A 14,380-nucleotide genomic window follows, 5' to 3' on the forward strand; every position below is an offset into this window, starting at 1 on the left:
TGATAATCCAGTTAACATTCTGTAACCAATGGTAAATGCATGGGGGGAATGGATTCAACCGCACGTGAGAATGTGGCCTTAAGCAGTTATTAGTCCATGTGCAGCCAGCAATTATTGGTAAATTGCCAGTGCTGGCTGTGCCACTAGTATTGGGGATTTCTTGAGACTTGTAGGCTACAATTGGAATTGCCACAGCTTAAACATTCTACTACAGTAAATCAGATTCTGGGCTCCGCTGAAAAAATAAACTTGTTCAATCTTTTGGCTGAAATCTGCATGGACTGCATTACCATTCTACGAGCTTCAAGCACCCCCTGCTCATTCTATGGTGTGAATGTAGCACAAGAGCAGCCCAACAAGACTTGATGAATTGTGTGGCCCTTAAAGGAGTCGTCCAGTGAAAAGCAACTTATTCCCTATCCACAGGATAGAGGATAAGTGTCTGATAGCGGGAAGTCTGAACGGCCCTGGCTCTCTGCGGGGAGTGAATGCTACAGACAACGCTCCATTCATTCTCCATGGAAGTGCTGGAGATACCCGTGTGGAGATTACAAGGGGTCCCATTGGTCAGACCCCCCCCCCCCCCCAAGATCAGACAATTATCTCCTATCCAATGGATAGGGGACAAGTTGCTTTTCGATGGACCACCCCCCTTTAATGTCATCCTTGTTGGCTGAACATTCTATTTTGCCGAGGGAAATGTTTAGCTGTTAACAAAGATTTTATTGGTCACACAAAAGATCCAATCAGGCGATGAGTAAGCCTGGGTTCGCACTACGGAATTTCCGATGGGCATTCTGCTTAGGAATTTTGGTTGGAAATTCCGATACAGCAGAATCCCATTGCTGTCAATGGGATTCCACTGCACAGTGCACATTACAGAATTTCAGCAGGGGACCTTCTGCCACTAAAATTCCACCGCTAAAAGAATGAATTTGTTTATCATTCTCGCAGAATCCACTCTGCAGACATTGCCATTAGAGATGAGCGAACTTACAGTAAATTTGATTTGTCACGAACTTCTCGGCTCGGAAGTTGCTGACTTTAGCCTGCATAAATGAGTTCAGCTTTAAGGTGCTCCGGTGGGATGGAGACTCTCTCCTAGGACTGTATCCACCTTTTCCAGCCCACCGGAGCACCTGAAAGCTGAACTCATTTATGCAGGATAAAGTCAGCAACCGCTGAGCCGAGACATTTGTGACGAATCGAATTTACTGTAAGTTCACTCATCTCTAATTGCCATCTATGGGATTCTGGAGATTCTCAGTGTAAACCTGGCCTAAGTGTTTGCTCATTTGACGGCTGATCCTTGATCTTTTAGATGGACAAATTGTCAGAAATGAGCATTCACTCAATAATCGGCCGTGTAAGGCTGCTCCTACACAGTGCAGTTTTAATGCCAATAATGATGTCAACTACGCTATTGTGTACGCCCAAAAAAAACACACATGTTGTGGTCTGATTTTATTTATTTTTTAATAATACAAGTCAGTAGAAAAAGGATGGCATACAGCAGCATCCATTAAATCTACTTCTTTGCTGAAAGTAACTCTGTGCACAGTGCCGTACATTTACAGCGCGACCATAAACAGAGTTCAGGAGCTGCGCTGGCTTCATAGAGGGTCGGTTGATAGTAGGGATGTCCCGATACCATTTTTTTTAAGACAGAGTACGAGTACCGATACTTTTTTTTAAGTACTTGCCTATACCAATTACCGATACTTTTTTCTATGTCATATGTGACAGGGTTTATTTATTTTTTTTAAATTAGGAAAAAAGTTAAATTTTTTTTTTTTATTAATGGAAGGGCTTTTTTTTTATATTTTAACAAACAATTTAATGTTATTTATAAGGGGGGGGGTGTCAATCTTTTATTAGGGAAGGGGTTAATTCACTTTTATTGTTTATTTATTTTACACATTCTTTTCCCCCACTTTTTTTAGTCCCCTTAGGGATGTAGATTGCATACACTGATCAATGCCATGGCTAGCAGCAGTAAAGGTGTGACGGTATGGGACCTCCGGCTGTCCTCACAGCTGATCCGGACACCGCGGTGACCCTGGTCCGCATCCGTGAGCTAAACGGCAGTTAACTTCAGGATGTTTAGACGCTGCTATCAACTTTGATCGGGCGTCGGTGAACGGTGATGTTCCGCATTAGCCACAGGTTCTGGCTATCATGCGCACTGCATAGTTTGGCACCTCCATGATACCTGCCGGCAGGGGTCCCACCGGCGATTATCGGATTAGGTATTGGGGACATTTGCACGAGTCCAGTATCGGTCCCGATACCAATACTAGCATTAGGACATCCATAGTTGGTGGCAACCGGGGACTCACCGATAATGGTCCTGCAAAAAACAAGCACTTATATGGATCTGTGGATGGAAAAATATAAGTTAAAAAGAAAAAAAAAGAAAACGCAAAAAATGAAACCTGGCTGTGTCTCCAACTAAAAATGTGGAAATAACTTACCCTTACTGTAGTGCAGTGTTCCCCAACCAGTGTGCCTCCAGCTGTGGCAAAACTTCAACTCCCAGCATGCCCGGACAGCCAAAGGCTGTCCGGGCATGCTGGGAGTTGTAGTTTTGCCACAGCTGGAGGCACACTGGTTAGGAAACACTCCTGTAGTAAACGGCAATGATTGCACCGTATGCATTGCCGCTCATTCCTGGGCAGAGTTAGGGGGCCCAATACTCGCCAGATTGTGTACCCCCAGACTTTCTCAACCCCTCAGTATCCTTGTGGTTTGTTCTGCAGATAACAGTCGATGGAGACGGGTTACCAGCAGGACACCCCACAATCCTCCGCTCACCATTAGGGCCCAGATAAGAGAACCCTGTGTATGACAATCCTCTCTCCCATATAGTCGCATACATATGGGTCCCGTACACTTCATGTTGCACAGAATAGAGTGATACCTGCCGGCAGGGGTCCCGCTGGCGATTATCGGATTAGGTATTGGGGACATTTGCACGTGTCCAGTATCGGTCCCGATACCAATACTAGCATTAGGACATCCATAGTTGGTAGCAACCGGGGACTCACCGATAATGGTCCTGCAAAAAACAAGCACTTATATGGATCTGTGGATGGAAAAATATAAGTTAAAAAGAAAAAAAACGAAAACGCAAAAAATGAAACCTGGCTGTGTCTCCAACTAAAAATGTGGAAATAACTTACCCTTACTGTAGTGCAGTGTTCCCCAACCAGTGTGCCTCCAGCTGTGGCAAAACTTCAACTCCCAGCATGCCCGGACAGCCAAAGGCTGTCCGGGCATGCTGGGAGTTGTAGTTTTGCCACAGCTGGAGGCACACTGGTTAGGAAACACTCCTGTAGTGAACGGCAATGCTTGCACCGTATGCATTGCCGCTCATTCCTGGGCAGAGTTAGGGGGCCCAATACTCGCCAGATTGTGTACCCCAAAGACTCCTGTATACTTTCTCAACCCCTCAGTATCCTTGTGGTTTGTCCTGCAGATAACAGTCGACGGGTTACCAGCAGAAGGACACCCCACAATCCTCCGCTCACCATTAGGGCCCAGATAAGAGAACCCTCTCTCCCATATAGTCGCATACATATGGGTCCCGTACACTTCATGTTGCACAGAATAGAGTCACCGTTCAGCTTCACAGCATCTACTCCAGCGCGGCGGCCGCTGACTAGTAGTTCCGGGTAGACCTTGTTTCCAGGGGGACAGCTTTGACTGACGGACCAAACATGGCGGCCCACAGGGGATGATTCATGCTGCATGTAGATACCGGTTCCTCTGTTCGCTGTCATTCGTTCCTCACTGTCACTGTCTTCTTTGTAGACTTCAGCCATGTTCGCCAAGCCCTTCAAAGTGAAGTCCAACACGACCATGAAAGGCTCGGACAGGTGATGGCGCCACAACGTGTACCGTACCTTCTGTCCTGCCGTCCACACTATAAATATCGGGTTGTATTGTAGTGATATAACGTTGGTTATGGGTCACATGAAGGGGCCATGCTGGGACATTGTTGGGCTCATGTGGGGTCTACTTTATCAGCTTGGGCTGTGCCCGGACACCCCTCTTTTCGTTAGGACAATGGAAACACATGATGATAACTCCTATCTCATTAATGGAAGATAAATGTGGATCCTTCCTCAGGGGCCCCACAGGCTAAAATCTGTTTCTGTCACCTGGGAGCTTTGTTGTAACCCAATATATTAAGGGTAAATATAACACCAATAATGTATGGCAGTGGTCTCCAAACTGTGGACCTTCAGCTGTTGCAAAACTACAACTCCCAGCATGCCTCGACAGCCATTGGCTGCCCAGGCATGCTGGGAGTTGTAGTTTTGCAACATCTCTAGCTTCACTGTTTGTAGTCTATGAAGTTATTTACCCTTCTTTCTACATTATATCCATATTATACGTTCAGTTTAAAATCCATCACTGCAGCTGACTGACAGCTCAGACTCCAGCCCTTGCCTCTCCTATCCTGAACCATGTTATGGCTACATCAGAGGTCATACTTAACCCCTTAAAGGGGTATTCCTGGCATAAACATTTTATCCCCTATTGAAAGGATAAGGGATAAGATGTTTGATCGTGGGGGGCCCGCCGCTGAGAACCCCCCGTGATCTCCCTGCAGCACCCGCTTTCTATGCCCGGAATACCCCTTTAATTCCGCGTTTTTGCACTTTCGCTTTTTCCTCCTAACATTTTAAAATTCATAACCTTTTACATTTTGCACCTACAGACCCATATTATGGCTTGTTTTTTGCGCCACCATTTGTGCTTTGTAATGACATCAGTCATTTTACCAAACAATCTACAGCGAAACCCCCCCCCCCCCCCCAAAAAAAAATTTTTGTGGGACACCATTGAAAAAAAGACGCCATTTAATTTTGGGGGCTTCTGTTTCTACACAGAGCATTTTTCGGTAAAAATTACACCTTATCTTTATTCTGTAGATCCATACGATTAAAATGATTCCATACTTATGTAGGTTTCATTTTGTTTTACTTCTGGAAAAAATCATAACTACATGCAGGAAAATGTATATGTTTAAGTTTCCACTTGGTTTTTTTCTGGCAGTTTTTGGAATGCTGCCACTGCAGTTTTTGAGCCAAAGCCAGAAGTGTATTCAAAAGGAATAGGACATATAAATGAAGGACTTATACTTCTCTTCCCTAATGGATCCACTTCTGACTTTGGCTCAAAAACTGCAGTGGTAGTATTCCAAAAAATGCCAGAAAAACAAAGTGGAAACTTAGCCTATAACTTTTTTATTTTTTTTTGCATACAGGGATGTATGAGGGCTAATTTTTTTGCGCTGTGATCTGAAGTTTTTTATTAATACCATTTTTGTTTTGATGGGACTTTTTAATCACCTTTTATAAAAAAAAAATTTATGGTATAAAAAGTGACCAAAAATACGCTATTTTGGACTTTGGAATTATTTTTTACATGTACCATTGACTGTGCGGTTTAATTAACAATATATTTTTATAGTTCGGACATTTCCGCACATGGCAATACCACATGTTTATATTTATTGTTATTTACATAGTTTTTTGTTTTTTTATGGGAAAAGGGAGGTGATTCAAACTTTTATTAGGGAAAGGGTTAAATCACATTTATTAACTTTTTGTTCTAAATCTTTTTTTTTTTTTAAACACTGTTATAGCCCCCATAGGGGACTATAACGTGAAATAAATTGTCTATACTGATCTCAGGCTTGGAGCAATCAATTGCCGATCGGACGCCGAGGAGGAAGGTAGGGACCCTCCTCGGGAAACCGTGGATTTTTACACTCGACTGCAGCTGTAAGCAATGCCAAGTGGCACCTGCTGCATGCCAAGGAGTTAGCAAGCACAGTGAGACAAGCAGAAATGTGCTTGTTCTGTCTAACTGTGCATGGATAGAGAGCGCTGCTGTAGAAAGTTAGGGGATCTGAGTGCGCATGCACAACCTTGAAAAGGAGAACTACTAGGGGACATGACCAGATATAAAATACAATTACCCGAGGGTACTTTTGGGAAAATTTTAGAAAATGCAATACCACACACAACCTGAGGACAGGGGTGGTGCTGTTTTTGGAAGAAATTAGCTCTGGTTTTCTATTCCTTGACAACCCCTTTAAAGGGTTCCTGCAAGGATTATTCATTGTGAAAAAAAAAGGTATGCTGCTTTACAATATATTTTTTATATATTTTCCTCAAGGCTTGTACGATCTACTTGCTGTCATTCAATGGTTAAGTCCCTTTCACACTGTGGAATTTCCGAGCGGAATCCTGTGGAAAAATTCTGGTTTGAAATTTTGTTGCAGCAGCAGCCTCCCATTGTTTTTAATGGGGTTCTGCTGCACTGTGCACATGGCGGAAATTCAAATTCCGGACTCCACAGAAAGAATGAACGTGTTCAGGTTACAGAATTTCAGAGCGTAATTCTATTGTAAAATTCTACTCTGTAGTTCAGGTGCAGAAGATTCCCATTGCTGTCAATGGGATTCTGCTGCTCCCTGCACATCGTGGAATTTAAGCTGCAGAGCTTCCACTGCTAAATGAATCATCTTGCTCATTCTTTTGGCAGAATACATTGCTGTCTATGGGGATGGCAATGTCAGCGCGGTCCTAGCACCGACTGATTCAGTCAGCTCTGGCTGCCCATGGAATCTCCAACCGAGTAGTGAACCCATCCTCATTCTTTCATCATCTGTCTATGTAGACGGTGCGTTTCTGAGTGGTCCTAGCGATGACCGATTCAGTAGATGCCTGCTGTGCACAGAATGTCCGCCTGGGCAGATATTCTGCCATGTAAAGGGTCCCTTGTTGTTTCAGTGGGGTCAATCAGGGAGCAATTGAATGCATTGAGTGACAGATTCTCTGTTTTCAGCCATTTGTAAATGTTGCGCTTTATTGTCATGTTATCTAACAGGAGAAAGCTGCGAGCGGATGTGAGCACCTTATTACCTGCGCTGAGCACAGAAAACCTGTCTGAACTGATGCCACCCAAAGAAGAGCTGAACGTCGTTAAGGTGTATGCTCACAAAGGAGATTCGATGACCATCTATGTCCACAACAAGAATCCCATCATGTTTGAATTAGAGAGAAATCTTTATCCAACTGGTAAGAAGGAAAAGTATTTGTTATTTAATTTCCATATCCAATGCTTTACAGTATCATAGAAAGCAAACACCATATGGGCTTATGACTACTTTCCATTGCACTAGATCTGAAACATTTCCCACATTGTTTATATGTATAAATGTAGTGCGGATAAGGACAGTGGGGGGATTTATCAAAGCTGTCTATTTCCCACATCAATATAGACCAACCTACAGAGCGTGAGGCCGGTCTATTGTTCACCAAAAATATGACTTATTTGTGCCATAAAACTGGGGTACAGGCTTTGCACCTTATGGGGGAAAAGTTGCTGAGTTTAACATAGCAACCAATCAGATCGCTTATTTCATTTTTCAGAGGCCTTTTCAAAAATTAAATAAGCAATCTGATTAGTTGCTATGGGCAACTCAGATTTTGATAAGTCAACAAGGGGTGTGGTTTAGCTACTAACGGGACATGGCATGAAATGTGACACATAATGCCAATACTTTGGTGCAATATATTGGCATAAAGTAAATCAACCAGTTAGTATCATAAATACACTTTATCTTACAGCATGAGCCACTGTGCTAAATTTGGTACATTTTAACCCCCTGACAGTTTTGCCCATGCTGTGTTCAGGCTTCTAGCTAAAGCCAATACAGTTTAGCTTGACCTTATCTTGGGCCAATCGCCTGGGCCCTGTTAAGTGTGCCCATGTGATCAGCGGCAGGAGACTGATTGTAATACATAGCTTGGACACTGGATTAGAAATAACTCTGTTTCCAACAGTTTAAAGGGGTATTCCAGGAAAAAAAAACTTTTATATATATATATATATATATATATATATATATATATATCTCTCAACTGGCTCCAGAAAGTTAAACAGATTTGTAAATTACTTCTATTAAAAAATCTTAATCCTTTCAGTTCTTATGAGCTTCTGTTAAGGTTGTTCTTTTCTGTCTAAATCCTCTCTGATGACACCTGTCCAGATGGGGCTGCCAGGCAGCGGGGGTTTCGGTCACGATGCGTCTCCCTCCCCCTGTGCGTCACTGTGTCGTTCCTCCTTAAGGTCGCTGCCTCCTGGTCCCTTCCAGCGGCAGGAGTCCTGTATAGGCCGCTCTCGGATCTCCCAGGAGCTCCCTGGCTGTTCTGGCTCCATGCTGCTGGAGCGCGCGCACGGACGTGAGCGTACTCTGGCATTGGCTGTGGTACGGAAGTCCCTCCCCCAAGATGGTGGCGCCCACTGAAATGCCAGGGAAGAATGGAGGGGTATAAATTGTTCCTTTGTTCCATCATTCATCCCTCTGAACCATGGATGCGTCTGCTGCCCCCCGCTCTGCTCATCTGGAGCGCTCGGCATGAACTGTAAGTAGCTGGCCCTTAGGGGTGGGGTTCACTTACTTTTATACTGCTTCTTTCTTATGTATCACTTGGTGTCTTGTATAGCAGTGGTTTCTTTGGGATTAGCACCATATTGCTTGCACTATGCTGCTTTTTTTCCCTATATTCTACTCTCTGAAGTAGTATATATAGCTTTGATTCTTATGGGTATTCCTTTTCCCACTTAGGGAGAGACAAGGAGGCCCTGAAGAAATCAAAAGAAAGAGAATCTTCTAAAGAAACTTCTAAGGAATCTAAATCTAGGTCCAAAAAATGTGGAATTTTTTCAGCTGTGGTACCGGATACCCATCCTAAATCCCTTTGTAAATCCTGCACTGACAAAATTGTTTATGGATAAGCTTAGTTTACTTATAAATCAGCAAGTACAGTCTGCCATAGCTACTGCACTGCCTAGTTCTTCTGATCCCGTTACTTCTGATACACCTGTGGCTGAACCTAATCCACCAAAAAGGCAAAAAATGACAATTGTTTTGGACTAAGACTCTGATTCTAATGAAGATTTCAATTCCGGTCTTACTCTGAAGAAGAGAATGAAATTCAAAACACTCCTCCTAAGAGAGATGATAAAAAATATTATTTTTCTTCTGAAGATACAGATATCTTACTTACCGCTGTAAAAAGTGCTATGAATACAATAGATATTCCAGAACCTACGTCCGTTCAAAAGTTTTTTCAGTTCATGAAAGCATTAACCCCTTCCCGCAAAATGACGTTCATAAACGTCCTAAGTGCGGTCCCTGTCTATAACGCGGGGTCCCGGCGGGACCCCGCGTCATAGCGGGATGGTCCCGGTGCCTATTCACAGCCGGGACCCGCTGCTAATGGCACGCGGCCACGATCGTTCGGCCCCCGTGCTATTAACCCTACCGATGCGGCGCCCAAAGCTGAGCGCCGCATCGAAAGTGAAACTAAATGCTTCCCGGCTGCTCACTCGGGCTGATCGGGGTCATCGCGATAAAATCGCGAGGCCCCGATCAGCTACCCGGAAAGAAGAAGGTCTCTTACCTTCTCCGGCGGCGTCCGGGCTCCGATTGATTACTCCCAGCCTGAGTTACAGGCTGGAGCACTCAATCACCGATTTCACTGATTGTTGCCATGCAACGGCAAGGCAGCAGTCTGTGAATTAAATCAGCCATTGCAAGCTGATAGGTCTCTATGGCACCTATCAGCTTGCAAAAAAAAAAAGTGTAAAAAAAAAAGTTAACCCTTTCAGGTATTCCCTTCTGAATTAATAGTTTAAATCACCTGGCATTTCCTAGTAACAAAATAAGAGTGTAAATACAAATATGGGGTATCGCCGCGTGCGGAAATGTCCGAATTTTAAAAATATACCGCTTTTTAAAACGCACGTTCAATGGCGTACGCGCAAAAAAATTCCAAAGTCCAAAATAGCGCATTTTGAATAAAAAGTGATCAAAAAGTCTGATCAGAACAAAAATGGTACCGCTAAAAACTTCAGATCACGGCGCAAAAAATGAGCCCTCATAGCCCCCTGAACGCAGCAAAATAAAAAAGTTATAGGGCTCAGAAAATGACAATTTTAAACGTATACATTTTCCTGCATGCAGTTATGATTTTTTTCTGAAGTAATGCACAATCAAACCTATATAAGTAGGGTATCATTTTAACCATATGGACCTACAGAATAAAGATAAGGTGTCATTTTTACCGAAAAATGTACTGTGTAGAAACGGAAGACCCCAAAATTTTCAAAATGGCATTTTTTCTTCAAGTTTGTCGCACAATTAATTTTTTTTCCGTTTTGCCGTGGATTTTTCGGTAAAATGACTAATGTCACTGTAAAGTAGAATTGGTGGCGCAATAAATAAGCTATAATACAGATTTTTAGGTGTAAAATTGAAAGGGTTATGATTTTTTAAAGGCAAGGAGGAAAAAACGAAAATGCAAAAACGTGAAATCGCTCAGTCCTTAAGGGGTTAAAACGCTTATTACAGATGAGTGGCAGGCTCCGGAGAGGTGCTTGCAGATTCCTAAAGAATTCAGAGCGCACTCACCCGGAGTCGGTTGCCGTACCAAGAATTCCAACATCGGTTATACTCGGTCCATCGGGAATATCGCAGGAGATAGAGTGGTATATTCGATATACCTTGCGATATTCCCGATGGACCGAGTATAACCGATGTTGGAATTCTTGGTACGGCGGCCGACTCCGGGTGAGTGCGCTCTGAATTCTCTGGATGTACTATATGGAATGTATTTTTTCTGATAGAGGAGCACTGAAGAAGCGGATCTTCCGCGAAACGCGTTGCATTGTGGGTATTTAAACACCCTGAACTTTTATCCTGGTCTCAGCGCCTGATTTCACCTTGCTTTTATTTGGAGAAGTTTTTATTTGGTGCTTCTTCTAACTTTGTCCTGTCTTCAAATCCTTAGCTGGATCATAAACTGGCAGAAATCAGACTTAAAGAAGAAGTATCATGGACCAAGTCACAAATTTTTTTTATATCATGTGAAAGTGCATCAGCTCATCATTCTGACAATCTGCTCCTCATGTATCTCACCCTCTCCCTTCTCCTGCAATCCCCTCTGAAAGATCGGTACTTCCTGGTACATGGAGGTCCCTGACTTCCTGTCTCCCATAATGCCTTTCAGTTCATCATAGAAGTAGCCCAGCCTAGACCAGTGCTTCCTAACCAGGGTGCCTCCAGCTGTTGTGAAACTACAACTCCCAGCATGCCTGGGAGTTTTAGTTTTGCAACAGCTGGAGGCACCCTGGTTGGGCTACACTGACCTAGACACCGATCACTTTCCTAACAGCAGGCTTAGTGTTTCCCCTCCCCCTGCTTCTATTCTTAGGACATTGTTCTTTCAGACTGACCTGCTGTCAGATTGTAATCAGTGCAGGGATCTCCCCCTCCCCCTCTGCTTCTTCTCGGGACATTGGGACATCGTTCTTGCTCTTATAAACACTGAGCTGGCTGTCAGATGCTTCCCTGCTGAGGAGATGAAGACACGTGCTCAGCTCACTGGGGCTTCTATGATTGGCTGAAGCTGCACATGGGAGGTTCCCTTGCCGTGCACAGAGCTGGCTAAGCTGCAGAACTATGGGAAATTGTGACATCACGGCCCCCAGCATAATGCAGCTCAATGGGGGATCGCAAGTCATCAGAACAGGGAGCTGCTGAACTTCCTCTCTGAACAAAGAAGCTAGAAAAACAGGTTTTATATACAAGATGGGTGAAGTCAGTGATTTACAAAGTGATATAACTTTTGCTTCTGCATTTAAAACACAATAATTTTTCTACATGGGACTTCTCCTTTAATTCCAGCAAGGTAGAAGAAATTTCTGGACATGACATTAGACTCCGAGACACAATAGCCCTTTCTCCCAGAAGACAAGATTCTCTACCTTAAATATACAGAGATATTCTTGTCCCATAAGAACAGCCATGTAGGTCCTAGGATCAATGGCATCCTGTACACCAGCAGTACCTTGGGCTCAAAGCCATTCAAGACCCCTTCAATCCCTAATTTTGAAAGTGTGGGACGGATCCCAACTGTCCCTAGAGAAGAGATTACAGATACCACATCAGGTAAAAGCCTCATTAGCATGGTGGCTGAAGAAAAAAAATCTCTATGGGAATTTATTGGATTCTCTCTCCTGCTGTTACGGTGACAACAGACTCGTGTCTTTGGGGTGCTCACGTCGAGCACCTTCATCTTTAAGGTTCGTGGTCCCAGAAAACCTGATGTCACTCCTCCAACTCTCAGGAATTAAAGACAGATTTAATGGCATTAAAAGCTTCAGAACATCTCTTAAAGTTGTCGCCCATACTGCCGGTAGTAAAAAAATTAAGATGTACATACCTTCCTCCGGTAACCGTCTCCGGTCTCCGCCGCGATCCACTTCCTGGTTGCCGGTGGCCGGATGACTCATACTGCGCTCAGCCAATCACCGACTCGGCTGGCGATAGGCTGAGCGGCAGCGTGAAACGCTTCAGGACACAAAATTCTTCACTACACCAGCAGCTGCGGCCGGGGCCGAAAACATCACACTGCCGCTCAGCCTATCGCCGGCCGAGTCTGACTTCGCTGCGGCCGGTAATTAGCTGAGCGCAGTATGATTCATCCGACCACCGGCAACCTGGAAGTGGATCGCGGCGGAGACCGGAGCCGGTTACCGGAGGCCCCGGGGGAGCGGAGTAAGGTATGTACATCTTTATTTTTTTACTGCCGGCACTATGGGGGACAATTTTTATGTTCTGGAGTTCTCCTTTAAATAACAATCATGTGAAGGTATATTTGGACAATATAACCACAGTGGACTTTCTCAACCATCAAGGGGGACGAGACATTCTCCTCTACTGAGGGGTGGATGGGGAGGGGCCTATTTAACCTCTCTGTGTTTCCTGTTCCTATTAGAGCTACAAGGGACAATCTCATGGTGATGCTGTCATAATGAACTCATGAAAAACGAATTAATAATTCCAACTTTTGCTCTGATCCTGCTGCTGTCTCTTTCCTTCCTGCTCACATGGCACCATGTAAAGCCAGTGCATTATTAACCTTTTAACGACCCATGACGTTCGCGTACGTCATGAGTTCGCTCCCGATCTATAACGCGGGCGTGGTCCTGCGTCATAGTGGGTCGGGCCCAGCTTCTAACAACTGCCGAGACCCATGGCTAATAGCGCGCGGCATTGATCGCGGTGCCGCGCGCTATTAACCCTTTAGACGCGGTCTAAAGTGAAAGTGAAACCATGCCGGTTAGCTCAGGCAGCTGTTCGGGATCGCCGCGGCGAAATCGCGGCATTCCGTACAGCTTACAGGACAGCGGGAGGGCCCCTACCTGCCACCTCGCTGTCCGATCGCCGAATGACTGCTCAGTGCCTGCCCCCCTTTTCCCATTAAAAAAAAACAAAACAATGTAAATAAAAATAAACGTGGTATCGCCGCGTACGGAAATGTCCGATTTATAAAAATATTTTGTTAATTAAACCGCACGGACAATGGCGTACGCACAAAAAAATTCCAAAGTCCAAAATAGTGCATTTTTGGTCACTTTTTATATCATGAAAAAATGAATAAAAAGCGATAAATAAGTCCTATCAATGCAAAAATTGTACCGCTGAAAACTTCAGATCACGACGCAAAAAATTAGTCCTCATACCGCCCCATACATGGAAAAATAAAAAGTTATAGGGGTCAGAAGATGACAATTTTAAACGTATACATTTTCCTGCATGTAGTTATGATTTTTTCCAGAAGTACGACAAAATCAAACCTATATAAGTAGGGTATCCTTTTAATTGTATGGACCTACAGAATAAAGATAAGGTGTCATTTTTACCAAAAAATGTACGGTGTAGAAACGGAAGCCCCCAAAATTTACTAAATGGCGTTTTTTTTTTTCAATTTTGTCTCTCATTGATTTTTTTTTCCGTTTCGCCTTAGATTTTTGGGTAAAATGACTGACGTCATTACAAAGAATTGGTGGCGCAAAAAATAAGCCATGATATGGATTTTTAGGTGCAAAATTGAAAGAGTTATGATGAAAAAAGGAAGGAAAAAACAAGAATGTAAAAACGGACAAAAACCCCGGGTCCTTAAGGGGTTAAAGGGGTACTCCAGTGGAAAAGTTAATTTATTTATTTATTTTTTTAATCAACTGGTGCCAGAAAGTTAAACAGATTTGGAAATTACTTCTATTAAAAAATCTTAATCCTTCCAGTACTTATTAGCTGCTGAATACTACAGTGGAAATTATTTTCCGTTTGAAACACAGAGCTCTCTGCTGACATCACGAGCACAGTGCTCTCTGCTGACATCTCTGTCCATTTTAAGAACTGTCCAGAGTAGGAGAAAATCCTCATAGAAAACATGTGCTGCTCTGGACAGTTCCTAAAATGGACAGAGATGTCAGCAGAGAGCACTGT

General features: G+C 43.7%; 1 protein-coding gene and 1 long non-coding RNA gene across 3 annotated transcripts in view; one reads left to right on the top strand and one right to left on the bottom strand.

The window, feature by feature from the left end:
- Positions 1-1,874: 1,874 nt before the first annotated feature.
- LOC130356443 (uncharacterized) lies at positions 1,875-3,706 on the bottom strand. The gene is made up of 3 exons (XR_008888882.1): positions 3,593-3,706; positions 2,892-3,058; positions 1,875-2,350 (listed from the first exon to the last, which is right to left on the bottom strand). It is a non-coding gene; the product is annotated as an uncharacterized LOC130356443 (long non-coding RNA).
- Positions 3,687-14,380, top strand: part of EIF2D (eukaryotic translation initiation factor 2D) — a 68,971-nt gene continuing 58,277 nt past the window's right edge. For both annotated transcript variants that reach the window (XM_056558007.1, XM_056558008.1), the window contains exons 1-2: positions 3,687-3,878; positions 6,907-7,097. In XM_056558007.1, the coding sequence (XP_056413982.1) occupies positions 3,823-3,878; positions 6,907-7,097 (247 nt within the window). In that variant the 5' untranslated portion in view covers positions 3,687-3,822. The remainder of the gene's footprint in view (positions 3,879-6,906; positions 7,098-14,380) is intronic.

The sequence above is a fragment of the Hyla sarda genome, chromosome 2, assembly GCF_029499605.1.
Source record: "Hyla sarda isolate aHylSar1 chromosome 2, aHylSar1.hap1, whole genome shotgun sequence".
In the NCBI taxonomy this organism is placed as follows: Eukaryota; Metazoa; Chordata; class Amphibia; order Anura; family Hylidae; genus Hyla; species Hyla sarda.